Genomic DNA, 26790 nt, shown 5'->3' with positions numbered 1-26790 from the left:
TCAGATTCATGAGGTTCATTTAGAGGAATTGAGGGGATGTGAAGAGATGCCTACATCACCATTGTCTGTGTGTTCAGTCTCCTTTAAAGACCCTTCTATTTAAAAAATAGAGGCAGAGAAAAAATACTTCAAAGAAACACACTAAAAGTATTATTGCAAGCCTCAATCATGAGTAGATCATATATGTGTGTGTGTGTGTGTGTGTGTGTGTGTATCACAGATTTTATTTCTTTATTTCTACTTTTCTGAATTTTCTAATGGGTACTTTAATAATCAGAGAAAAATAAAACAAACCATTATTTCCTTTTTCTTTCTTTCTTTTTTTTTTTTTTTTCTGAAATGGGGATCTCACTATGTACCCAGTCTGACCCTGAACGCTTGGGTTCAAGTGATCCTCCCTCCTCATAATAGCTGGGACAATAGGTGCATGTCATCGTGCCTGGCCCCCAAAACATTTTCTAAGAGTAAACTGAAACTCTCCAAAAGCAGTGGCATATCCTCATGGTCTATCTAGCCTTAGAATGAGGCCTGGTAAATGGCAGTTAATAAATGATCATTAAAAAGATCAGAAGGAGGGCCAGGGATTTAGCTCAGTGGTGCCACTGCCTGCCTTGCAAATGCAAGGTCCTGAGTTCAAATCTGTAACCACCACCCCCCACCAAAAAAAGACCAGAAGGAAACATCAAACTGTTAATTAACTAGTTATAGGACATGGAACTCTGAGTTACTTTCTTTTCATATTTCCCTTCTTCTTTATTTTCCAGTGTTTCTATATCACATCACTTTTATCACTGGGGTAAAATTAGGTTTATTGGGGGCAAAAATACTACAAAGTCATTCTCAATATTACTTTCAGTCTCTTCATGCAAACCTTTTTAGACAGTGTCTCAGAAGCATGCCTAAGGACAGGAGCATTTGGTTCTGGGAGGGTCGGGGGAGAGGACCCAGGGGTGGTGCTACATCTGGCCCGAAGGACTTGCCTGTCTGAACATTTCTGGGAAGTCGTACACATAGGTGGTGCCCAGGGACTGTGCCTGAAATCGCTTAGCCTGAAGTAGATCCTTGGTGACATAGGGTGTGTTGATCAGCATCCCATGCAGGCTTCCTTGCTTGTCCCCGAAGGAGTGAAACATGATCTGGAGGAGAAAGAGAGAAACATAGAGAGGGAGGAAGGTCCCAGGGAGCCACATTTCTCCCCAGTCCTCAATGAAAATACACTGGCCTTGTGCATCCATGACAAACTAAACGCCTGGGGCCCCTGATACTCTCCTCTCCACCACTGCAGGCAACCAGAACAAGAGGGGCAATGGGAAATGTGGAGACAGAGCTCCAAATGTATCACGATCGCAGTAACACATGCGTACAACCCCAAAGTGTGTGCAGAAATAGCCGAATGCTGAATAAGGACTATATTTGAGTTAACACAACTGTACCAATGTCACTTCCTGTTTGGGTAACACACTACAGTTCAGCAAAATGCATACCAGAAAAAACTGGGTGAAGCACACATGAGAGCTCTGCCCTATTTTTATTACGTACTACTTTTGCAACTCCTTAGTGTCTTGAGTCTAATTATTTCAAATAAAAATGTGTGTATATGCATGCATACATATATACACACCCACGTGTTTACACTTACATACAAAATAACGGCAATAAAAAGAAGGCTCGATTCACTCTACAAGTCCGGTTGGGGTTGGTTTCCCTAAGTGAACTGGTCTGAGGGTTACATCATAACCACAACCCCTCCCCAGTACTCCATGTCTCAATTCAAATGTGGCTGCAGGATGAATTAAACTCTGGAGGATGAACAGCCAGAAACCAGAGACCTGAAGTTCATCACAACCCAGAGCTATTTATTCAGAGAGCTCTCAGAGCTGCCACAGTCTAGCTGGGCAAGGCAAGTTGGTCACAGAGGGTCTATTTAACCTGCATCTTGCTATCCTGAGCAGCCTGCCTGTGCTCTAACCTCTGGGGCCCAGCTCTGCCTTACGTTTCCAGATCTGGGGTCAGTCACTTCTTTGTAGAGGCTGATATCCAGGTAGTAGCCCGACTCATTGGTGATAAACAGGCGGATGGGTACAGCGCTGTCGGTGGTGGCTGGCCGTATATTGATCTTGACCTCGGCCTGCAGCACTCGGAGTTTCCACAACCGGCTACCATAGCGCATAACCATGGAGCGCACAGACTCCTCGATCTGTCCCCAAACACAATTCCAGTTTCAGAGCCCACTCCATACACACACTGGCAATAGCGCTGATAATAAGGTGGTGGTGAGCTGTATTCAGTGCGAAATGGCAGGCATCCTGTATGCACCCAACACAGACTATCAGCTAATGATGACCAAAGGCATCTTGCAAAGTATTTGAAACCCATTATCTCATTTCATTATCTCATTTCATCCTCTTAATCATGGAGCGAGGTGGGCTTTTCTTTCTTTGTAGCGCTGGGGATTGAACCCCAGGCCTCACACATGCTAGGAAAGCTCTCTTCCACTGAGATAATCCCTTGCCTGAAGCAGGTATTTTCTTTATCTTCCATTGAGAGATAAAGAAACTGAGGCTGACAAATAGCAGAGTCAGTGCTGCTGCATTATCTCACCCTGTTATGCCTCTCAAGCCTATTCATGACTTTCTCCATAAACTATGTGAACTAATGAAGCCACCTGGGCCCACTGTACCCAACGGAGCCAAGCTGGCGCACTCTGGCTGCTCTCACTCCAGAATCACCACCATAGACACCTGCCTGCCCCTGCAGAAGTGGCCAGCAAAGAGCTCAGCCAGATCTGAGGTTCTCCTTCCCTCCTTGACTCACATGCAGTTCCTAAAAGCACCTGGAACCATGGAGAGGACAAAACCCCACTTTCCAAGACATTCTGGGCATGCATGTTGCCCTTACAGTGTGGTAAGCCCACACATAGTATGGCTAAGACACAGCTGTAGAGCTGCATGGTGGAATGTTCCTTCCCCTCCTGCAGCAACAATGCTTCCACTGCACATGGATTCATCATGGAACTCAGGTGTTGAGGGCCAGGAGGCAATACTCTAAGGCAGTATGGTGTGAAGAACTGCAGGAGACTGAACCCAGAGCCCGGTGAAAGCCCCCAGTAGGTGTAACCTTGGAGGGGTCCATGATGACGGTAGGCACGAAGTTGAGGAAGATGTGGTTGCAGTCTGTGCGCACACTTGTGTTGTTGAATGCCACCTCCAGCTCGTCCATGGCCTCCAGGAGCAGCCGCTCACCCTCATTCTGCAGGTACTCGAAGGAGGCTTCCTGTCAAAGGGTAAGGAGGCAGTGTTTCAGGCCAGGGCCACAGATCTACTCTGGCTAGATGGAAACTGAGCCTCAGGAAGGAAAACACCCCCTCCTCCACATGTGCCCTCCAACAATAGCAGAGCCCTGCTTGGGGGCTGAAGAGACACCTGGGCTGCAAGGGTGGATTCACTAGGCCTTTTAATTTCTGTTTTCTGACATTTTGACATCTGGGCTGCTGGTTCCTAGATGTGCTGAACTCTCCCAGGAGCATGCTTGTCACCCACAACCAACCCAGTGCCTTCACCTCATTCCCTCCTTCACCCCTGTCCCACCTCAGGCTACTCTTCCCACCCTCATCACCCTAGGGCTAGGCTCCAGACAACCCGGCACAGCCCTATGCTCAGGGTTACTGCAACTATTCAAACTAGCCAGGCCCACACTTGCTCACTCCACCTTGCCCATTCCTTCCTTTACAAGCCATGCTAAGGGTTCCTGCTCATTTGTTCTCCTCACTTTTCTGTCTCCTGACCAACTCCACTCCTGTCCACTATGCACCCCCATGGTGTATGGAGACCTTTCTTGCAACTCTAACAAACTAGCTTTTCAATGGCAATTGCCTCCTGATCTTTGGGCTCATCACAGCTAAATAATATCAAAGCATATTAAAGCATCTCACTGACTGAAATAGCAAAAAAACTGAGATTAGGGCCAGGGATTTATCTCAGTGGTTCTGGCGCCCGCCTCACAAGCGAAAGGTCCAGAGTTCAATTCCCAGTACCAAAAACAAAAACAAAAAAACAGATTACCTTAATATCCATCAATAGGGGACTAGTAAAAAAAAAGTATCCCAGGATAGTTTACCTTTGTAATCAGGTCTGAGTGCCGGATGATGGCACGGATGAAGAACCTGTGGTCTGTCACTTCCACTCCTTCATTGACCTTGGCAGCGCCCAGGTAAAGGTGCATCTTGTGGTTGGCACAGGGCACAGCAGTCAGGTCAAAGTTGCGCATCCGGCTGAGCTCCAGCTGGAAGGCCAGAGCAGGCTCCAAGTGACGGTAAATGCGATCTTCTGCAAACTGCAGGCCGACCAGAGGGAGGACAGACCGACACATAGAGATGCACCCATGGAGTTTGGTACTGCACCCCTACACCTGCATCATGCAATATGCCTGCAGCATCCATGGTGCTTGAGAATGTGGCACTCGTGGCACCTAACTGTGCGTAACCCCCAGACTCAAGAGATTTGGGGGGTTTGCTAGGATCTCAAGACAGCCACAGGGATCACAAGAATGGAGTGCTGGGGGAATGTATTAGCTTGGGTCAGCCCAGCCAATCCCCAGCACCTGCCAGTGACATGAGGCTATATGTCCTCACCCCTGGTTCTTGGTTGAATGTGGTTCCCAAAAGGAAGCAATTGACGGTGTCAGAGCTAAACAAGACAAACTGAACATATTATAAAGAGGTCGGTCTTGGCTATAAAATTCATGCTTTGAGTAAATTAAAATATAAATTCTGAACTTGGTGGGGTCTTGAATCTGTTCTGGTAATGAGCCCACCTGTTTTACAACAGGGACCAGTAAACTTTTTCCTAAAAGCCCAGACACAAAATTTTTTTGGTGGATGAACCAAACACCCTTGATCAAAGACTTAATTCTGCTACTTCAGTGGGAAAGCCACAGTAGACAATATGTAATCAAATGGGTGAAGCTATGCTCCAATAAAACTTTATTTCTAAAACAGGTATCTGGTCTACAAGTCATAGTTCGCCAACCACTGGTCTAAAAGAACATAAGAAAGGGGGGCTGGTAAAACTGTCTTACTGAGTATACCAGCAAGTATGAAAATTATCCAAGGGAGAGGAAACCTGCAGTGAAGGCAGAAAGGACAGGATCCTCAGGGTCTATGCAGGAAACATGGGATGTCATAGGAGGTTTGATTCTAGGGGACAGCTGGAGTCTACACATCAGTCATCATGTTCTAGAAAAGGAGCATGCCTTAAGGACTAGGGACATGTTCCTCGTGAATACCCAAAATGCCAACCAGGGGAGAGAAAACAGTACCGTTGCTTTTGGTCATACCTCATCTCTTGCTCTGAATGTGAAAAACTTGGGAAATTCTTTCTGTAAAAAAGGAATCCATACAAAAGATGGTTAACTCAAGCAAGACTCATTGAAACATTTCTATATTTATCTTGTGATGGTTAATGATAACTTGCAGGATATCAGCTTGAAATTGCATTGAGCAGGCTTTAGACATTATTGATTTGGTTTATAAATCTGGCTATCGATTAAGATTATGAGTCACTCCAAGGCTTAAGTGTAAACTGCTAATTGACCTTTTGGCTGATGTATGGAGATGGATTTCCCTATGCCAAGATCACAACAGAGGTCTCAATGATCAATGAGGCTATGACATCCCTATAGCAAGGAAACAATGCAGCTGAGGAATTATGACTCTGTGCAACCATTCTCCAATATCAAATGTTAGCTAAAGGTAACGCAGGTGGCTTGTTAGCTACGACCTGCAAGATAGCACAGGTGGCTTGTTAACTATGACCTGGCCTTCGGACGTATACATACTTTACTCCCTTTTTCCAAGCCTGGCTCATTAAGTGGATTAGTTTTCCTATTTCCCATATCTGCCTTCATGCCTCCTTGCTATGCTGTATAATCATAAATACTGACTAATCCAGAGCTTGTGGGCTTAGCCAGGACAGAGCTAAGATCAGGTGATCTTTAGCCAGGAGAGAGCTAAATATCAACTCCTGGTTCCCCAAGTAATAAACTATTGTTTGTTATTCTTTATTTCTTGTTCTTTGTATATTCTGTCCCCTCATCAGGTGACCAAGCATCCCCTGGTGACTGGTTGGGCTATCAACCCAACAATAACTTAGTCTTCTCCTAGAATGAATCCATTTGAAAGTGTTCTCTTTTCTTGCAACTGATCACTTCTATCCCAACCTCTAAGTTAAGTGTCAAAGAAATGCCCCAGGGGGTTGGCAAACAGGAAAGACCCACACAGATGAACTGAGAACTGAACTGACCTCTTGGGCAATAAGGAATGTGATTCTTCGGAGTCCATAATCCACAAGGATATTTTTCTGCATTAAAAATCAAAGACATAATGGACTATTATTTTTCTATAAAAGGTATGGTGTACTGACACATGTTTCCACATGACTGAACCATGAAAACATGCTAAGTGGAAGGATCCAGTCGCAAAAGACCTCACAAGGTATGATTCCATGTGTATGAAACATCCAGAATGAACAAATCTAGAGCAAGAGAAAGGAAATCAGTGGTTGCCTAAGGCTGAGGTAGAATGGGGAGAGGGCTTTGGTTTGGGGAATGAAGGCAAAGAACTATGAATTTGGTACAGATTTTTTTTTGGCAGGAGGATGGTGAGGAAAATGTTCTAAAACTGACTGGAGCGATGACTGTGAAACCCTGTACATACTGAAAAGCACTGAACTGTATACTTTTAGTGAGTGAGTTGTGCAGTATGTGAATTATATCTCAATAAAGCTATTATAAAAAGAGAAAAACATGGGAGGCTGAGCAGGAGGACAACAAGTTCAAGCCCAATGTGCGCAACTTAGAATCTTAGTAAGACTCTGTCTCAAACTTTAAAAAATAATAATAATAATGATAGTAAGGTGGAGATGCAGCCCAATGTGAAGGCCCTGAGTTTAATCTCCACCATCCCCCCCAAAAGACAAGCAAAAGATCATGTACACTGTAATATAGAGAGTTTATATTCATTAATTATACCTCAAAAAAGCTGGGGGGAAAAGACAATTTGAGCAAAATGCTCAACACTAAAGAATACAAACTCTGACTCCATTTATACATAAAATTAAAGCACAGATAGAGCCAGGTGTCTCTAGGGGTGGTGAAGGAAGGAAGTACAAGTAGCTTCGGTGGGGGCCTGGAGTATCCATTTCTGATCTGAATGCTGATTACACTCCCATGTTCACCGTGAAAATTCATCAAGCTATATATACATGCATGATTCAGACACTTCCTTTTAGACTTCAATAAAAACTATGCAAGAAAAGAATGAAATTGAGCCGGGGAAGTCACTCAGTGTTAGAGAGTCTGCCTATCATGCACAAAGTCCTGGGTTCCATCCCCAGTATTGAAAAAAAAAAGCATAAAACTGTTCTCAGTTGCTCCCTAAATGAATTAAATACTATAATGCTATAACATAAAGTCTTATTGGGAAAAACAAGAAAACAGTGATATTCATCAATATGATAAGCAAAAATTATTAGGGGAAATGAGCAGTCTTGGCCTGTTTCAAAAACACAAATACACATAAACAAAAGAACATTGGAGTGGGATGCAGACTGGAAAACTGCAGAATGAAGATTCTAATGTAGAAATTAGTCTGATTATTGGCTCTCAACTAAGCATGTGTCTACATGTGCATATGAGTGACTACACGTGAATGTGTGTACATGAGTTATGTGTACATGTTTGTAAATGTATACATTCATATATACTTGATGTAAAAGTTTCTAAATAATATAGAAATATAGAACATAAAACAGTTTTTCCTTTTCCCAAAAAGGTACATATCCTCCTCATTCTCCTCTCTTGTATATGTTATATGTACATAAAAGTATATAGTCACACACATATATTTAATCTCTTACATCTAACAGCTATCTCTCCAGGCCAGTATTTAGAAACTGCTTTGTTCCTTTTCACAGCCACCTAGTACCCCAGGACAGGGTCACCCACACTGTAGAATCAGTCACAGGCCACACTTTCAGGAGGTGATCTGACACATCTCCCCACTCCCATCTCTGGGTAAGGACCCCCAAGTATTGTATGCTCCATTTGACACAGTCAGGAGGCAGATAAACCCACATGCAGCTCCAATGTCACTGTGCCTATGAAGTGGGACAACAACTAAAAACTCAGGGATGATGTTAGCTAGGATACGAAGAGACAGGCTGCATGGAAATGTGTCAATATTTTCACAGTGGCTGACTCAGAGGATAGGGCCATGGTTTTGTTTTAAAATCTACTTTTTAGATTTATACCTTAAGTACTTTCTGTAATGAACATCATTAAGTAGTTGATTAATAAAGTAAAAGGCTAAATGTAGCCATTAAAATGAAATGGGTATAGGCCAGCAGTAGGGCACCCCTGGGTTTGATCCTCAGTACTGAAAAAAAGTTTTTTCTCCCCCTCAAGTAGGTCTCTACTATGCATACTGTCAAACTTCCACAGCCTTATCCCAGCTCAGCATCATTCATTCTCCCAGAAATGCCTGCTCTCCAAGCACCAAGCTGGGTCTTCTGAAGGGCATCAAGTCAGACAGGGGTAAGAGTGTCCCTTCCACCAAGCCAATATGGAGGATAAGGCACATATACCAATATAGGCTAAAACTGCAATTGAAAATTCTCCACTGGTGTTGAAGTTGAGACAAAATCAGGAGGGCCAAGGATAAACAGACAGACAGCACACCTGGCAGACTTCCTTTCTTTATGAACTAAGAATCTCAGCATCCCATTTTACGGAGAGAGAAACTAAGGATCAGAGAGGGAAAGTAACCTGCCCTTGTCACACAGGTGATGAAGTCACACCCTGTGGTCAGTTCCTTTGGAGTGTTTCAACTCCTCATGCTGTACCACATCATCTGCAGCTGTGACCCTTGAGCGTGTGTGATAGCTGTCTGCACTGCCCACAGGAGAGTATGCGAGGATGGCCAGCACACGCTTGCAAAAGCAACTTGTAGTTACTTGCATACTCGGTGATCACCATAAGCGGTCATTTTAAAACTGCAAGTTTCTGAGGTGTTCCAACAAAAAGCTTCCCCTAGGACCTCACACTACTTATTAAGCACTCAGCAGGACAGGCACCCCAGCAAGGCTCAGGAGCAAGGCGAACTCACCAAGACCAGCGCCCCCTCCTTCTCCAGAGACCTCTGCCCTACTCGTGCTGAGGTTAGAGCCTGGTTTGCTCCCACTAAAACTCACAATGAAGTGGAATGCCCCAGTGTAACCATATTGAGGCAGCAGGGCATTTAAGGGAGGCAATCAGATCATGGGGCACTGCCCTCAGAAGGGACTGATGTAGTTCTCACAGGACCAGGCTTGTCCCCATGAAAGTGAGTTGCACAAGAGAGCCCGGACTCTCCCACCCGTCTGGCTTCCTCTCCACCATGTCATTTCACATATGCACTCCCACTGTGTGATGCCATCTGCAACACTGTGATGCAGCAGAGCCTCTTACCATATGTGGTTCCCCAGGTTAGCCTCCAGAACTGTGGGCTAAATAAAGCTCTTCACTTTACAAATGCACCCAGCCTCAGATATTTTGTTATAGCCACACACAACAGAACAAGACAATTGGCTCCCCCCAGTGCCAAAGGCACACCAAGTACCTTAGATTGTACAAACGTCCGGAAAATCGGCACCAGCGCCTCGTCCTCCAGGTGGTCTGCACACTGGATGGCCACATTCAGGATGTGAATGGGCTCTTCTCGGAGGCTCTGTGAGCAAAACATGAAGGCTGGGGGTAGAAAGGCTGGGTCCCCTCCTGTGGGTTGTTCCTGGGCTCAGACACTTACCTTGTAGTTGTGCTCAGAGTACAGGGTGGTACAGGCCTTGCTGAAGACTGGGATGTCTCTGGGCACATTGGCGAAGCAAGAGATGACTTCATCAAAGTTCCTGGAGGAGTGGGCACAGAAAGAGGCTAAGGCACCACTGTCTCATGAGGACATCAGGCAAGCCTTTGGCCAGGCACATGGGAGCCCCAGGTACTCCTTCTTTCCTAGCCAAGACTAATTTCATCTGACTCCATGCAGGACTCTTGTGGCTTCTCAGTTTGTCCCACAGCATCTCAATGGGCTTGTCCCTAGATGTGAAGAATGAACCGATAGGGTCTGAGATCAGTGGTCCACAAAAGGACTCCAACTCCCTAGGCCATCAGCTGGGTATCAAGTCAACTCTTGGCTCCCGCTTTTACCGGCTGGGAGACCCAAGGCCTCCTCTCATAGGAGTCCTGTGAGGTTAACAAGAATGACTCCTCACCAGGCTGTGGGAAAATTCCAGCACAATACATCCCACACAGTAACAAGCAGAAACAAGGCAGTAACAGTATTAGTCTGACAGTTACTGAGCATATTGTTTGCATAGGAATTATGCTTTAAATATATTATTCCACATATCTGCTCTCATTTAATTGTCATGACTCCTCTATAAAGTAGGTCGTCTTATCAAGCCCTTTCACAGATGAGAAGCCTAAGAGAGGCTAAATCATTTGCTCAGTCTCACAGGTAGGAGGTGGAGAGCCAGGCTTCAGACATGGGTAAGCTGACACCAGGCCTCACATGCTTGGCTATAGTGCTATCATGATTCTGTTACTTCTTTCAATTTATTCTTAACTGATACAGAAAAATATAAAAATTATACATAGGAAGAGGGTATCATGTAATGTTTTAATATGTGGATGCACTGTATAATGTTTAAAGCAAGTTAAACACATCTATCTCTTCATTTATCATTTTTTTATGGTGAAACTTTCAAAATCCTTTCTTCTATCTTTTTGAAATGTACAGTTCATTAGGGGTACTGAGTAACTCAGTATCCACTGATCACTCAGTTCCCCATCACTCTCTTATGATTGTTTTTTTTTTAATTAACTAATGTATTTTTTTATTTTACAGTGCTGGGGACTGAACCTGGGGAGCATTCTGCTCCCTTGCCTCTTCTTTTTAAATTTTGACTTGAGGTCTCTCTAGGTTGCCCAGCCTGGGCTAGAACTTGTGATACTCCTGCCTCAGCCTTCTAAGTAGCTGGGATTACAGGCCTCCACCAGAGCACCCAGCTTCAGTTGTTATTTTGAACTCACTGCCCAATGTGTCAATGAACGGGTGAGGTCAGGGGAAGCCTGCTCAGCCCTTCTATTTGGGGTGCTTGAGAGACCTGGTCACACTGTACCTGGTGAAATCCTCAAATCTCCTGAAGGCAACCATGGCCCCCATGCGCTGGCACAGTGGGGAGAAGCCGCTGTCCATGAAGAGTTCCGTGCTGTGCCTCAGCAGGTCAGGGTTGGTGACACTGATGGGCACTGTCATCCTGCAGGGTGAAGGCAAGGGAAGGATGAGGCAGCTGCTTGCAGCCTCAGCTCTAGGAACCACTGCTTCGGGGCACAGCTGGGCACTTCTGGGAGCCAGCGCAGTCTTCCAAAGGGAGGCTAAGCCAAGGGCCAAGGATCTCATCTGATTCCTCGGGGCCTAGTGTGCCGCAGGACCCCAAAAAGTGAACGAATGAATGAATGATGCATACATCCAAACCCAGGCCCAACCTGGCCCCCAGGAAATTCCAAAGTGATGAACAGAGCCACACAGAGAATGCACATCTGCACTGAATTTCCCTGTAGAGCCCCAGCCCTGGGCAGCCAGAGGGGGGGCAGGCTGCACTCTGGGGACACTCTAGGCCTCTGGCTCCCCCTTCATCAAACCTCTCTGGGCATAAAATCAGCTGCCTATTCACGTCTAGACGCCCACTGCTCCCAGGCATGGAGGCTCACCAGGAGCTACTCCAAACAGGTCCTTCGAGGATTTTGGAACCAGGCCCTGGAATCAGATGTAAGGAGGGGTGATCCAATGGTGTGCAGAAAAGCATCAACACAGAGGCCTGAGCTTCTCTTTGTAGGAAGGAGAACTGCTTGCAAGGTTGGCCCTTGGTTGGCATCCAGGAATCTGAATTTGGGGAAGGGTCCCATTCTTCCCTAAATGGTAAGGGTGGTTCACTATGCCTAAGCTGTCTGTGCGAACGGCATGATTTATGCTGAGCACTTACTTTCCCTGGAGGCCTGGGATCTCAGGGCCAGGCAGAGATGCCTACATGACCAGCTGCCAATAAAAACCGTGGGTGCTTGTCCCTAACAAGGCACCACTGACACACGCTGTCACACACTACAAGGGGAATTGGTGTGTCCAGTGTCACTCCACTATGTGGTGACTCAGAGCTCATGGCTGCTCTCCCCTTGACTTCAGCCATGTGCCCTTTGCCTTTGCTAATTCTGCTTTGGATCCTTGCGCTGTAATAAGCAGAGCCATGCACATCACTGTACACTAAGTACAGGGAGTCCTAACAGCAAATCATCAAATCTGAGTGCTTCTGGGGACCCAGAACACAGGCACATGTGTTCCTGTTCAGTACCTCTGGAATCATGACCCAGGTCCCCTTCTTCGTATAACTAAATCCAGAGGCTACAGAGCTGCACTCAGCGTGGCTGAATTCAGACTGACTTTGGATCAAACAGCACTCTTAACACATGAGTTAGCTCCTCACATTGAAAAGTCAAGGGATTTCAGATTTTATTTAAAAAAACAAAATCTAGATTTCCTGCTTCTGCTGGAAAACACACACACACACACACACACACACACACACACACACACACTCCTGGGCTTGATGGCCACTGCCCTTCAGGGCAACAATGGATAGACTAGAACTGTAGCCCCTCTGGCCATACAGACAGTTCCTACTTACCCTGCTCACAGTGCCTTGGGACCCTGAAGCAAGTGAGCACCCAAAGCTATGGTACATGCAGCAGGAAGCCCTGCCAAGCTCTCCTCTGGCCTCTCTGAGGATCTCAGTGACCTAATTTATCATGTACCTTGCTCTATAAACACAGGGGCTAGGGGAGATCAGGCCTCCGGGTGGGGGTCTTCACTCCTCATGCTCCTTCCCAGAGGCCTCAAAGGTCTGTGCTTGGTCAGCCACAAGCCAGCACTCAGAGCCCACATCAGCAATGAGGACCTTCAACCTGAGTCGGGGATCCCTCTGGAAACCTCACTGTCTCTCTGGGCTCAAACAGGACCCTGCTCCCATACTGGGCTGACCAGCAATAACCTGAGTATGGTTTAGGTCTAAGATGCATTGTATGATGTAGAACCCTTAGGAGCACTGCCCTTCCTTCCTAGCAGGGCTACACTGCTGAGTCAATGAAACTAGCAGAGAAAAGAACTCCTCCTTAGGAGCACATGATTGGAAAATGTCTATACCACATCTCCTGCTGACCCCCAAACGACCCCAGGCTAGAGGTAGTATAAGATTTTTCTCACAACTGGACAAAACATCACAATCACTTCTTAGGAAATAAGAACAGTAAAAATAAACAATGAACACAGAAGGAAGTGCCTCACAGGAAGCCCTTCTTTTCTGCATCCATCATCCCTTTCTTCTGAAAATCAGTGGAAAGAGGAATTTATTTTTTTAAATCCCCAGAGCCCAGGAAAATCCCTGCTTCAGGGATTTTTTCAGGAGAGTGTGAATCTTGCAGCCTGTAGAGATACAAGATCAGATCTGTGAAATCCCCAAATCATGATTTGACACCATCATATCCCCAAGCAAGGTCTTTAGGAAACCCCATAAGAACCGGAAACAGAGAAACTAGAAAGAGTGAGAGAACACTTTGGACACCAGGGAGACATAATTACTTTATGGAAGATACTGCTCTCCACCTGACCAGAAAGGGGCATCAGGTCCTAAAATAAGATGGGTTAAAAAAGAGACCATGAGCTAGTGCTGCAGACACAGTGATGACCTCAGGTGAGAGCAGGAGGGAGCTCACTGAGCATAGACTCCGGTGGACACAGGCAGGCTGACACCTGTGTTCCTGTCCCTGACTTCCAAGTACCCTGGACTCAAGCACCATGGGAAGAACTCAACCAAGACCGTGACATGGGCTTTGACCCCTTCTTTTCACGAATGAGCAGTTCAGCATTTGTTCAGTAAAGGCCCCAAGGCCCTCATCTGTAAAATGGAGATGAGAATATACTTTTGGCCAACAGCCAGAACTGAATGCAACAGGAATATGGAAGCACTCAGCAGTGCCTAGTCACCAGCATGCCATTGCGCAGTAGTAATAACAGTATTAGGCATGATCATCACAGGGTGCTGATACCCATAACTATCTTTGTGCCAGGAACATCCTAAATGCTATATGTGCCTTATCTCACTTACCCTTCACAATGATCTAGGTCACCACTGTCCACTAGAACATTCTATGATGATCGAATGTTCTAGAACTTCACTGTCCAATATGGCAGCCATAAGCCCCATGTGGCTACTCAACATTTTAAATGTAGCTGGTGTATCTGACAGGCTAAATTTCTTATTTCTTTTCATTTGTTTTCTAAAAATTATTTATGTATTTAATTTGCACCACTTGGGGATAAACCCAGGGCCTTCATGTTGAGCTACATACCCAACCCTTTTTTGTTTTTCTTTCTCTTTTCAAGGCAGGATCTTGTTAAGATGCTAAATTGCTCAGGCTGGGCTGGAACTTGTGATCCTCCTTCCTGCCTTAGCCTCCCAGAATGCTAGGACTATAGGCATGCACCACCACACCTGCCTCATTTATTTTAATTTGAAGAGGCACACATGGCACTTGGCTACCACAGTGGACAGTGCAGGTATAGGAGGAGGGCATGGATTTCCTCTACTTTGTAGATGGCAGCATGCTACTATGGGGGAATCCACAGTAGGGAAGAGATTTCCCAGATGCCTCCCCAGCAGCACTCCTAGACACTCTTGCTGGGTCCCTCCAGAGACAAGACTATAGTGAGTAAAGAAACCAGGTGGGTACCACTGCATACCGGTTTGGATGGGAAGAGGGCAGCATGAACTGGAACTCCACTACGCAGGTGCCATCCGGGAGCTCACGGTGCTGCAGGCTGTTTAGCTCATAGGCGATGTAGCCCCTCCGCACGTAAACCTGACAGAGCAGAAGCACCACAGTGGACATTCAGAGGGCACCAGAGTGTCCTACAGTCCCAAGAAAACTCAGGCTGAAGGGATGCCAGAAATGATCTCTACACAATCCCTACGCAGCCCTGGAGAACATTTTCACAAGGCTTGATAAATTTGCTGTGAAGCACTAGATAGCAAATATTTTTGGCTTTGTGGGATGTATCATCTCAGGTGCAACTATTAGATTCTGCTATAGTAGCATGAAAGCACCCTGAAGGTTATATAAATGAATGGGTATGGCTTTGCTTCACTAAAACTTTCTTTACAAAAACAAGCAGCGTACCACAGGTGGCCCGCAGGCTATAGTCTGCCAACCCTTGCTCTAGAGCAGCTCTGACCAACAGAAATACAATACAAGCCACATACGTAATTTTAAACTGTCTAGTAGCCAAAAAGGAAATAGGGAAAAAAGTAACAATTAAAAATTACTGTAATAACATTTTATTTCCCCCCAAATATCATTTCAACATGTGACTGATGCAAGAAATTGTGTAGGTATCTTACATTCTTCACCCTGCTAAGTCTTTGGAATCCAGCCCAGCTCAATGCACACAGGTTGCATTTTAACTGTTGACTACCCATACGAGGCTAGTGGCTGCCATATTGGACAATGACATTTTAGAGTGTAAACACTAGAAGTTCTTCAAGTGAATAGGAATACCAGGACAGTGTGGCAAGAGTAAGCCTAGCAGACCTAATTGCTGCCTTTTGAAGACCTTCCAGAGTGGCCCTTGCCAACATCTGGGAACTAGGGGAGGATTCCCAGCCTTCTCTGATAAGAAAGGTATGAATAACATGGTTCCCACTGAACATCTGCTTTCTTTTTCAGAGTTTAGTAGTAGAGGGTGACTCTAAGACCAGTCCTGCACCCTAAAACCCCGAGCACCAAATGGGTGTGGTGGTATGTGCCTATAATCTCAGCATTCTGGGAGGCTGAGGCTAGGGGATCATGAATTTGAACCCAGCCTGGGCAATTTAACAATTTAGCAAGAACCTGTCTCAATAAAAAAAAGGAGAGGGCCGGGGATTTAGCTCAGTGTTTCTGCCGCCTGCCTTGCAAGCTCAAGGTTCCGAGTTCAATCCCCAGCACTAAAAAAGAAGAAGAAGAAGAAAGAAAGAAAAGAAAAGAAAGAAGAGGTACAAAGTTTCACATGCTTTCCCAGTCGACTACACTTCTCGTGCACTGTCATAACTCATTGCTGGAGGAATTCAACACACCCAATGTGTCTCTACTAAGAGACAACCCTTGGAAGCTTGTGCCTGGTGTCTGTCCCATCACTCCATGCACCCTTTGCTAATTGTGCCTTGCATCCTAAATCACAGCTTTGAGGACAACTAAATCCTGATTCCTGGGTGCCCTAGCAAATCACTGAACTTGGGGATCCCTGCCACATTGAGGGCAGGAACAAAATCCTATCATCAGGAGGCTGAGCTAGATCTTGTGTTTGCAATGTTCTTGGATCATGAAGAAAAGGTTGAATCACATTCAATAAATGTACTGGACAAAATGATAGAATGTATAAAAGCATCCTAGAAAAACCTCTAATAGATATTAATAGGATTTCATAGTGTTTTGGTTTTGTCTTGTTTTTGTTTTTACAGTACTGGGGGTTGAACCAAGGGTCTATGCACTGAACTACACCCTGAACCCTTTTAAAAATATTTTTAAAATAGGGCTGGGGATTTGACTCAGTGGTTCCGCTGCCTGCCTCGAAAGTGCAAGGACCTGAGTTCGATCCCCGGTACCAAAATATTTATTTATTTATTTATTTTAATGTTTTAAAATATTGAGATAGGGTCCCCACAAATTGTCCAGGCTGGGCTTGAACTTGTGGTCCTCTTGCTGTTCCTTGAGTGCTTGGATTACAGGCGTGTGCCACCACCTCTGGCTAGATTTCACACGTTTAAAGGCCACTAATGAGAAGGTGTATTGGGTCTCACTGTTGGAAACCAAGAGTGAGGCTTGAGAAGGATTCTTTCGAAACAAAACAAAAAACCACAAGCCCTGTAGCTGTCATATTCTTGTGGGCCCACATGATCTTCATTAAGACCCAGCTAGCACTTCTGACTTCAGAGTGGGTGACTCATGGGGTCTAAAGATCCAGGGTAGAGAGAGTGGGACCCCAGGGGACAAAAATGCTGAGCTCAGAGGATCAAGAATTGAGGAAAAGGGACCGGGGATTTAGCTCAGGGGTGCCAGCGCCTGCCTTGAAAGCGCAAGGTCCCAAGTTTGACCCCGGTACCAAAAACAAAACAACAACAACAAAAGAATTGAGGAAAAATCACCATCAGCCACGCTGAGGACATAAGACATTACCTCTACTTCCTACAAGAGCCGATTAACAGCACAGAATCCCTGAGACTAACAAAACACTTCCTGGCCCTGAATTCGGAGAGAACAGAGCAGGAAAGTCCATCTGACTCTAATGTGGGTTTTGTGACCGGACAGACCCCTCTCATGGGTGGTCACCTTAAACTGTCGCCTAAGCTCCTCTGGCTCTCACAGCTCCAGGTAGAAAGGCTTTCAGAGGTATTTAATGCACATGAGTGGGAAAGGTTGGCAGAGGTGCCTCAGACTCAGCTCCAGGGTTAGCATTTAGCTGTGCCCTGCCAGCAGGAGGCTGCAATGACACAGGACCCAGCAGTAGGTACCAGGATGGACTTTGCAACAAGACAGACCTCGTGTGAATCCTAGTTCTGCCCTTTCTTGGTGTGTGACCTCGAGCCTCAATTCCTTCCTCTGTAAGATGGGCACAGTAACATTTCCTACCTTGCAGAGAGAATGGGAAGATTATGTTTGCAAGGCTTGTGGCCTGGGGTAAAGGACCTGGTGGGAGGGCAGTGACTGCTTTGCCTGGCATGCTCAGCTCTGCAGGTGCTCCCCGGCCTGTGCTCCTTACCTCCAGTGACGCCATGCAGACAACCTTGTTAGCATGGTAGAAGAAAGTGGGCAGCACATCAAATATGGTGGTTTCGGAAAGTATCAATTTCTATAGGAAATTTTAAAAAGGAGAAGTAAACATGCATAAGTGTTAACCAGCAGCTGGGGCAGTGGGGGGAGAAACTGAGTATGTCGCTATCACTAATTGTAGCCAGTGTCGCCAGCAGAAAGGGCTCCTCCTGAGAAGATCAGACAGCGACACCTGGGGAGGACAGGGCGCAGGGCAAGCTCTCAGGTTCAGACACTAAGGCTGCCTGCACCCTGGTAAATGAACTAGAGTGCTAGGGGGCAGGGCTGGGGCTGGGGACACCAGACTTGGCCATGGGAGAGCTCAGCCATCGTAGGACCTGTGGCTTCCAAACACGCTTCATCACACCTGAACTTTTAACACTACACCTGCCAGACGAGCCCTGTGCCTGTCACCTGTGCCTCCTGCAGGACCAAGCTCCATGTCTACCTTTCCCAGAGCCTCCCTACCACCCTAGCACAGGGTTCAGAACCACACCAGACTGGCAGCACCTTGAGAGCAAGAGGAGCTCCCAGCTTCCGAGACCCACCCAGTAAGTGCTCTGGGGACACTGAAAGGAAGCAGAGGCCTCACCTTCAGGTTTTCTGGGCAGAACTGGTGGCCATACATGTCAATGGCAGACAGGAAGATGGACTCCACCTGGTTGTGCCTCAGCTCATAGGAGGGGAGGTGGGAGGCAATCAGGACCTACAGGGGAAGGGGACAGAGGGTGGATGTGGGGGAAGCCGGGGGGGTGAGGGGACCACACACTGGGGCACCACATCACTTTGAGACCCTACCTGTCTGGCTCTGAGAGCCACTTTGCAGTGTTCAGTCTTGCTCAGCTGAGTGAGCTCATTGAGGATGGAGGTCAGCTCCTCTGACAGGGTAGGATCCGGGGCACAGAGCTCATCCTTCGGGGGACAAAAACAGAATCCAAATGGCTTTTCTCTGCAGAGAGTAACAGGGCCCTAGCACTCACCTGAGCCAGGGGTGCAGCTGCCCCTGGTACAGTCTGAGACGCATGCCCCTGCCCCTTCCTACAGCATACTCACCCACTCCATTCATTCATTCACCCACTCATCTACTTGAAAACATGCCCTCCAGTCGTGGTAACAAGAAAAATATAACTCCCTACCTGTATTACAGGATGAGTAGCACTTATTTAAAAAGCTTGGGACCAGAAGTGTTTTAGATTCAGAGTCTTTCAGATTTTTAGAATATTTGAATATATATAATGAACTATCTCCAAGATGGATCCAGGTCTAAATTTGAAATTCACTTATGTTTTATATTCATCTTATGCACACAACCTAAAGGTAATTTTATACAATATTTTTTAGTGCACCTTCATTTAGACTGCGACCCATCACAGGAGGTTAGATGTGGAATTTTCCACCCATGGTGTTATGTTGGTGTCTAAAAAATTTCAGATTTTGGAGCATTTCATATTTAGATTTTTGAATTAGGGATGCTCAACCTGTACTATTCATAGCCAGTGATTACCAGGTGCTTATGGTATGCTAAACAAGCAGCTGAATCTTTTACATACATTTCCCCAAATTCTACTGACCTTCTGGGGAGTTAATATCATGATGTGTATTTTACAGATGAGGAAACTGAGACTCAGAGGGGCATGATGCCTTGTCCCAATGCAATCAAGGATGTACAAGCAGAATCAGATTCAAACATAGATCTATTCAATCTCTTCTCTTCGTCCTGTGCATGTTGCCTGACAATGGGCTCTGAGTTTCACAGCACAGGGGCCCAAAGCTGAATCTTGCAGGATAAAAGGAAAGGATGCTGCTTTGCTCTGTGTATCCTGCCTGGCTGCTTCTGAATGAGGTCTCTGATGGAGACCAGGGCCATACACATGTGTTCTCTGCTTCTGCTCTATGTCCTCGCTACAAGAGGGGCTTGGGAATGGCCCAGAGCAGGAGCTCTTCAAACATCTGCCGAGGACAGGTCCAGGATCCGGGAATCTGAGTTCCCAAATGAACCCCTCCCCACCTACCAGCCAGGATTGTACTCTAGGAAGCCTCAACACAAGGCAGGGCCATGACTCACTGCTACATGTGCTGCTGCATTTTCCTAGTGATAGGAAACCCATGATGTTTTCACAATCAACAACTTTGAACACATTAATATTTCACACATAAACCCCCAGGCATGTCAGTGCTGAAGAAATGTCACAGGAAGTTTTTAAAGTCTTCTCTTGCTCTCAGATTCTGATTTTCTTTGTATGACCAAGTAGCTGTGGCTTCACTGTCACTGTCCCTCACTCCCAGCTGGTGGCTCCAAGGACAGCACTGTACAAGTGCTGCCAACAACCAGCCCAGAAGGTTTCTAAGAGGCCAAAGACTCAACAGCAGTGTGTGTGAATATTTTATGCTGTCCATACCAAAGGCCCAAATACTGTTCTTTCGTGTTAACTTGGGTGATAACTTGAAAGACTCAAAAGAATTTCATTTCACAGTAATCATTCCATTGGAAAGTCTTTGCTGAAAGCTTCCCAGGTACCAAATACCATCAGGTGCACAGAACTTACTCTTTTCTCATGAGTGAGGGAAAAAAGCCAGAAAATAACAAATCTCACATACAACCCCCAAAGCACACCTGGGCCATTTTTAGCCCCCTTCACCAAGAAGCCCCGAGTAAGGGGAATAGCTCTGAGCTGAGCCACTGCAGGCTGTCTGCAGTACATGATTTTCAGGAGCCACGCTGAGGAGAAGCCCCTTTGTGTTCGAGGAGTAATGAACAGCAGAATAATCCCTGGACCTGCCCCACCCAGCCTTTCCTTGAAAGTCAACCTCACTATAATAGATTATAGGTGTACCTTGCTTTACAAACAAACTCAAAAACACTCCATCCAAAGGAGGGATTTTGAAAGAGGTTCTATTATTTTAGCAATGGAATTTCCCTAAAGAGAAACTGTCTTCTTGGATATAAGTTCTCAGTCTTGGCTGCACATTGCACTTGGGGAGCCTATTCTCCAAGTTAATGTTGAAAAAATTCAAAACTACATAAGTATTGAAGGTCAGTAGGTTGAAAATCCTCATACTTATCACCTTGATTCACTAATTGGTAAACTTTTACCACAATAGCACATTTGATTTTGGTGTAATAAGTATACATGCACATTCTTTCTTTTCTCTCTCTCTCTCTCACAAACACACTTCCTTTTTTTTGAAAGTCAGTTGCAGACACCATGATTCTCCACACTATTTCAGCACATATTTCCTTGAGAAAAAAGATTCTCCTACCTATCGGTAGAACCAATAAAACACTAAAGAAACTGAACATGAGGCCAATAATATTATCTAATAAACAGTCTATGTGTAAGTTTCAAAAGAATCTGATTTACATGAAAAAGGGGGTTTGGGCTTCTGGCATCTGTATTTTTTAAAAAATCATATTGCCATCCCTGCCATGATTGGCATGTCCAACCAGGATTAACATCTCTTGTACAAAGAGATTATTAAATGATTCTTTACAAAAATCCCAATATTTACATACATATCTTATTAGCACATTAGCTATCCTATAAGCTATGGCCCAAATTCAGCCCACTGAATGTTTTTATACAGAGTATGCCAAAAAATTGAATACAGACATTAATAAAGTCTGCTGTATTAATAAATATCTGGAAGCTAATGGCCACCACTTTGAGTGCCTCTTGTAGTTGTAGAGGCTGAAGGTAACTTGTATTAATCTCATGATGTCTCAGTAAACCTAGCATTAAAATATTGATATGTTTTTCCCGATGTATACATTTCTTTGGGTGGACTTTGTATATGCAGTCTTATAGGAACACAGTCACTTTCACTCATTTACATAGTGCCTGTGGCTGCTCTTGGGTGACAGGGACAGAACTTGCAGAGTTGAGCAGCTGTAACAGAGCTTCTATGACCAAAATCTTGAAACATTTACCATCTGGGGTCCTTTATGGGAAAACACTTGCTGGCCTCCATACTATAAGCCAAGTGCAAGTCTGCCTATTCTTCGGATCCTACATTTTCCACATAAGTCATCAGAGACCATTATTAAGGGAAAAAAATCTTTAACCATGAAAGACTGCTAGCTGTTAAGGAAAAATTTTACAAATATGAAGGACTGTTAATTGCTACCTCACAGGAAAAGAAATAAGAATGAAGAACCATCTCTCTTTTCAACAACGGCAAAATAAAACATGTACCACAAGGCTCATAACACAATATCCCCTGAGTAACAGCTCAGAACTCTGGAGCCAGGCTGTGGGTTCAAATCTTAGCCTTGAACCTACAAGCTGTGTGACTGTTCCAAGTGGCTTCATCTTTCTGTGCTCTGGCAAAGGAAGGTAAGGACAGTACCCATCTATTAGGGTTGCTGTGAGAATTAAAGGAATTATACTTCTTTGTAAAGCATTCCCAGAGTGCCTGGCACAGAGCAGGTGCTTTGTGAATACTAGGCACTATTGCCCCAGGGGTCAGCAACTCTCGCCCACTGCCTGTTGTCACAATGTCTTCCTGGAGCACAGCCAAGCCCACTCACACTGCACACTGGACCCCCAATCCAGCCCAACATGGGGTACAAGGCCCCTTCCTGCTTACGATCAGCATGATCACAAGCTGGTTCTTCTTGGCCACCTGGGCATGCGAGAAGATGCAGTTCAGCACGTGGGACATGTCGGGCTTGAACTGCTCCCTGAGGTTTATCACACACTTGTCAAAGTGCGCTGCAGGGGAAACAGAGACCACACAGAGCTGAACCTGGGCTTCTCCACACTGCTCCTGCCTTGGGCTTCTCACTTGTGCCACCATCAGGGCAGGCTCGGGGTAGGCTGCATAGCTTGCCTTGTTGGAAATGGTGCTCGACTTGCAAATATCTTCGCAGAAGATCCAGCACCACAGCTTTCATATAGCCACGGGTCCCACTTCGGTACCTGGGGAGAAGGGATGGCAGCTAGGTTAATGTCCATGCTATGGATGCTGAACCACCTAAGTAGCTTGTCTTTTATTTTTTTAATTTTCGCTTTTACTATTATTTTTTTAGCACTATTGGGGATTGAACGTAGGTTCCTTGTATTAAGCTAATCTTCAGTCTATTTCTATTTTTCACTTTGAGACAGGGTTTTGCTAAGTCACTAAATTGCCCAGGTTGGCTTGAACTGGCAGTCCTAATGCCTCAGCCTCCTGGAGTGCTGAGAATATAAGCAGTAGGCACCATTCCTGAGTGTTTTTATTCTTTTATGGTTTTAAAAAGGGGGAAACATTTGATTCCATGCACCACACACAAAAAAAGGGGGAAACAGAGTATCTGGAGGCTGGGTCCTCTAGCCCTTAAGCCTGAGGGCAGGGGGCACCTCTTTGGTACCATCTCTGTAAGCCACAGCCAGCCATGACTTTCTCCATCAAGCTGGAGTCCAAGCTGAGCCGGTGTCCAGGACAGAGCCTCAGCATGGTATCTGCTCGGCCCCAGGAGAAAGGCAAAGCCCTAAGAGTTGGGATGCTAAAAGAGGGAAGCCAATTTTAGCAGGTTTTAACCATAAAAACAAAACAGCAATTACCTATAGAATGTATTAAGATGTCTTCAAAAGACAGACTTGAAGATATTTACCATAAGATCCCTGTGTAAATTCCTCTTCCCCCTGAAAACAAAGCTTTAACCAGGGTGTTCCCCAAAATATTTCCTCTTCTAAGATGTTTCTGAACCCAGAGAAGTGGGTTTCTAAGGAGGTGCAATTCAGAGTTTTGGAAGAGCAGAAACCAGGATAACCTTCACATCACTAGATGACAACGACAACAAAAGCCAGCAAGACCTAAAACATCATTCGCCCATGTGTGATTTTAAAAAACATGCAACACAAAGCAAAGCTTCAATATTTATGTTCAACACAGAAGAATTTGCCAACGGCTTTGACTAATACCATGTGTTCTTTCCTTTCGGGTGTTTCTCTGAAGCTTGCAGGATGGGTGTAAGGTCAGCAGTTGATATATTTTGTGGCAAGGACTCTCCTGCTAGACCTTGGTTGCAAAACTGTCGCTTGTGGGAATGTACACTAACACCTCCTTCCTCGGCAACATCCGATGTCGCTAGCCTGATTCTCCGTAAGTCAAGGAACAGCTTGAGAGGAGGGTGGCCTTCCACAGTCCCCCTTTCTCTGAACCCCTCCTAGCTTCCAGCACATGGTAATTATGCGCCTCAATGACTGGTCCAAAGCTGAGAAAGCTGCAATTTCATCTATAAACCAAGCTTTCTTAGTGAATTCTTCATGAAAAATGGCAAAAATACTTCTTATCATCAGAATAGTTCTGTAGCAGACTTCCCCTTGCTCTAAAAGCTCACAAGACAAATTACAAATTATTCATCAACTTTCCTTTGCAATGATCCCCAAAACCACAGCTATACAGCTCTTTGTCAAGCATAAAGCCACTCAGCCCACTGTCTCCCAATCCAGGCCACCACTTGTTGAGTATTGGCAAAGCATCATCACTTTACAAAACTTAACCCATTTACGGCTTATCTTGTGAAATTTATTGTTTTGTTTTGTTTGTTTGTAGTACTGAGGACTGAACCCAGGGCCTTCACAATGAGCTAATACCCAGCTCTTTTATTTTTTTGCGAGAGGGTCTTGCTCAGGCTGGGCTCAAACTTGCAATCTTGGTGCATCAGCCTCCAACAGTGCTGAGAGAACAGGTGTGCACCACCATACCCGGCTTGGTGTTTTATTTTATTTTTTTCTCAACAAGTTCTCGCTGTGTATCCCAGGGTGGCCTTGAACATATGATCTTTCTTTCTCAGCCTCCACAGTAGTTGGGATTACAAACATGTGCCACCATACCCAGATTGTGAAATATTTTTAATTCCCATTTTACTAACAGACTGAGACTCACAGAACTCCAATCCAGGACCCTACTTTTCATAATGGTAGTGTTAAGACCATAATGTACTTTGATCAGTGTGAGCCTGCCCCAAGAGAATCCCAGGGCAGTTCTCAGTATGTGTGATGACTCAGTGTGACAACTGTACTTGGAGCCCCAAGACTCACCTCTGGACCAACTGCACAATGCTCTGTGTATTCATGAAGAAGACTTCACGGTCGGCCTTCCGCTGCAGAGTGGCCGCATGGCAGTCCAGGATGGTGGCTATCTGGATGGGAGAACAAGACAGGTCTGACCACTGACAGCCACATAATCCAGCTGCCACATGGTAGTTACTAGGGCTCCCAGGATAGTCCCATCCAGGTTTCAAAGACTAAAAGTTCCAACCCTGTAGTCATCTGGCCACACTGAAAGAGCCCTGTTTATTCCCTCCGTGTACTGCCAGAAGGACTCAAGAGCTCAGAATGACAATCACAATCAGGAACAAGACAAGGATGTACACTATCACTACTCTTGTTCAACGTAGCACTCAAAACATTAGCAAGACCAATTAGGAAAGAAAAAGAAATAAAAGGGATATGTGCAGGAAAGGAAGAAGCTACATTATCATTATTTGCAGATGACGTGATCCTCTACATAGAAGACCCCAAAAAGTCCACCAAAAGAATCTGAGAATTAATAACCAAATTCAGTATTATAGCAAGTTACAAAATCAACACACAAAAATCAATAGTGTTCCTGTATCCTAATGATGAACCCACTGAGAAAAAAATTAGGAAAAATACCATTCACAATAGTAGCAAGAAAATTTAAGTACATAGGAATTAGCCTAACTAAGGTAGTGAAAGACCTCTACAATGAAAACTACAGCACTCAGAAAAAGGAAATCAAAGAGTACATTGGAAAATGGAAAACTATCCCCTGTTCCTGGATATTCAGAATCAATATAGTCCAAGTGGCCACACTTCTGAAATAGATACACAGATTTAATGCAGTCTCAATCAAAATACCAACAGCATTCTTCACAGAACTGGAGAAAACAATCCTAAAATTCATATGGAACCAGAAGAGAGCCAGAATGGCAAAAACAATTCTGGGTAACATGAGCAAAGTGGGAGGCATCACAGTCCCAGACTTGAAGTTATATTACAAAGCTACTGTGATAAAAACAGCACAGTACTGGCACAAAAACACACACGTAGATCAGTGGAACAGAATAGAAGATTCAAAAATAACCCCAAGCACATTCAACTATTTGATCTTTGACAAAGGGGCCGAAAACTTACACTGGAGGAAAGGTAGTCTCTTTAATAAATGGTGTTGGGAAAACTGGCTATGCCACATGCAAAAGATTGAATCTAGACCCATATCTCTCACCATGTATTAAACTAAAATAAAAATGAACCAGAGAACTAAATGGTAAAACAAAAACACTTAAGGTGCTGGGAGACAAAATAGGTAAATCTCTTGAAGTAATAGGCATAGGCAAGGACTTTCTGAACAGAACCCCAGTTGCACAGGAAATAGAACCAAGAATCAACAAATGGAATCACATCAAATTAAAAAGCTTCTGCACAGCAAAAGAAACATCCAGCAGAGAGAAAAAACAACCAATAGAATGGGAAAAAATTTTGCTAGCTATTCCTCAGAGAACTAATATCTAGAATATATAAAGAACTCAAAAATTTAGATTCCCCAAAATAAAAGACCCAATCAAAAAATGAGCAAGTAAAAAAAAAAATGAGCAAGTGATAATGAATAGACACTTCACAGAAGTACAAATGGCCAATAAATATATGAAGAAATGCTCAACATTGCTGGGTATTAGAGAAATGCAAATTAAAACAATACTGAGATTCCATTTTACCCCAGAAAGAATGGCTATAATCAAGAAATCAAGCTGGGGATTTAGCTCAGTGGTACCACATCTGCCTCTCAAGCACAAGG

The 26790-nt window shown here is 44.9% G+C and overlaps 1 protein-coding gene across 7 annotated transcripts in view; it reads right to left on the bottom strand.

The window, feature by feature from the left end:
• LOC101717399 (acetyl-CoA carboxylase 2) overlaps window positions 1-26790 on the bottom strand; it is a 157379-nt gene that overhangs the window by 26788 nt on the left and 103801 nt on the right. For all 7 annotated transcript variants that reach the window (XR_015446236.1, XM_087198197.1, XM_013071717.3 and 4 more), the window contains 16 exons: window positions 25011-25111; window positions 22816-22904; window positions 22573-22697; window positions 18784-18897; window positions 18578-18691; window positions 17936-18025; window positions 14882-15000; window positions 11211-11348; window positions 9839-9938; window positions 9653-9760; window positions 6300-6356; window positions 5335-5376; window positions 4117-4332; window positions 3118-3273; window positions 1994-2197; window positions 981-1136 (listed from right to left, as the gene is read on the bottom strand). Coding sequence is in view for 6 of the 7 variants with exons in the window: in XM_087198197.1 (XP_087054323.1) it covers window positions 981-1136; window positions 1994-2197; window positions 3118-3273; window positions 4117-4332; window positions 5335-5376; window positions 6300-6356; window positions 9653-9760; window positions 9839-9938; window positions 11211-11348; window positions 14882-15000; window positions 17936-18025; window positions 18578-18691; window positions 18784-18897; window positions 22573-22697; window positions 22816-22904; window positions 25011-25111 (1929 nt within the window). In the remaining variant the exon portion in view is untranslated. The remainder of the gene's footprint in view (window positions 1-980; window positions 1137-1993; window positions 2198-3117; window positions 3274-4116; window positions 4333-5334; window positions 5377-6299; window positions 6357-9652; window positions 9761-9838; window positions 9939-11210; window positions 11349-14881; window positions 15001-17935; window positions 18026-18577; window positions 18692-18783; window positions 18898-22572; window positions 22698-22815; window positions 22905-25010; window positions 25112-26790) is intronic.

This window comes from Heterocephalus glaber, unplaced genomic scaffold (genome assembly GCF_053883595.1).
Source record: "Heterocephalus glaber isolate CG9 unplaced genomic scaffold, H.glaber_assembly_v1.0 deba00001687, whole genome shotgun sequence".
In the NCBI taxonomy this organism is placed as follows: domain Eukaryota; kingdom Metazoa; phylum Chordata; class Mammalia; order Rodentia; family Bathyergidae; genus Heterocephalus; species Heterocephalus glaber.
Note: the sequence above shows the minus strand (reverse complement) of the source record. Positions and strands in the feature narration are given on the sequence as shown.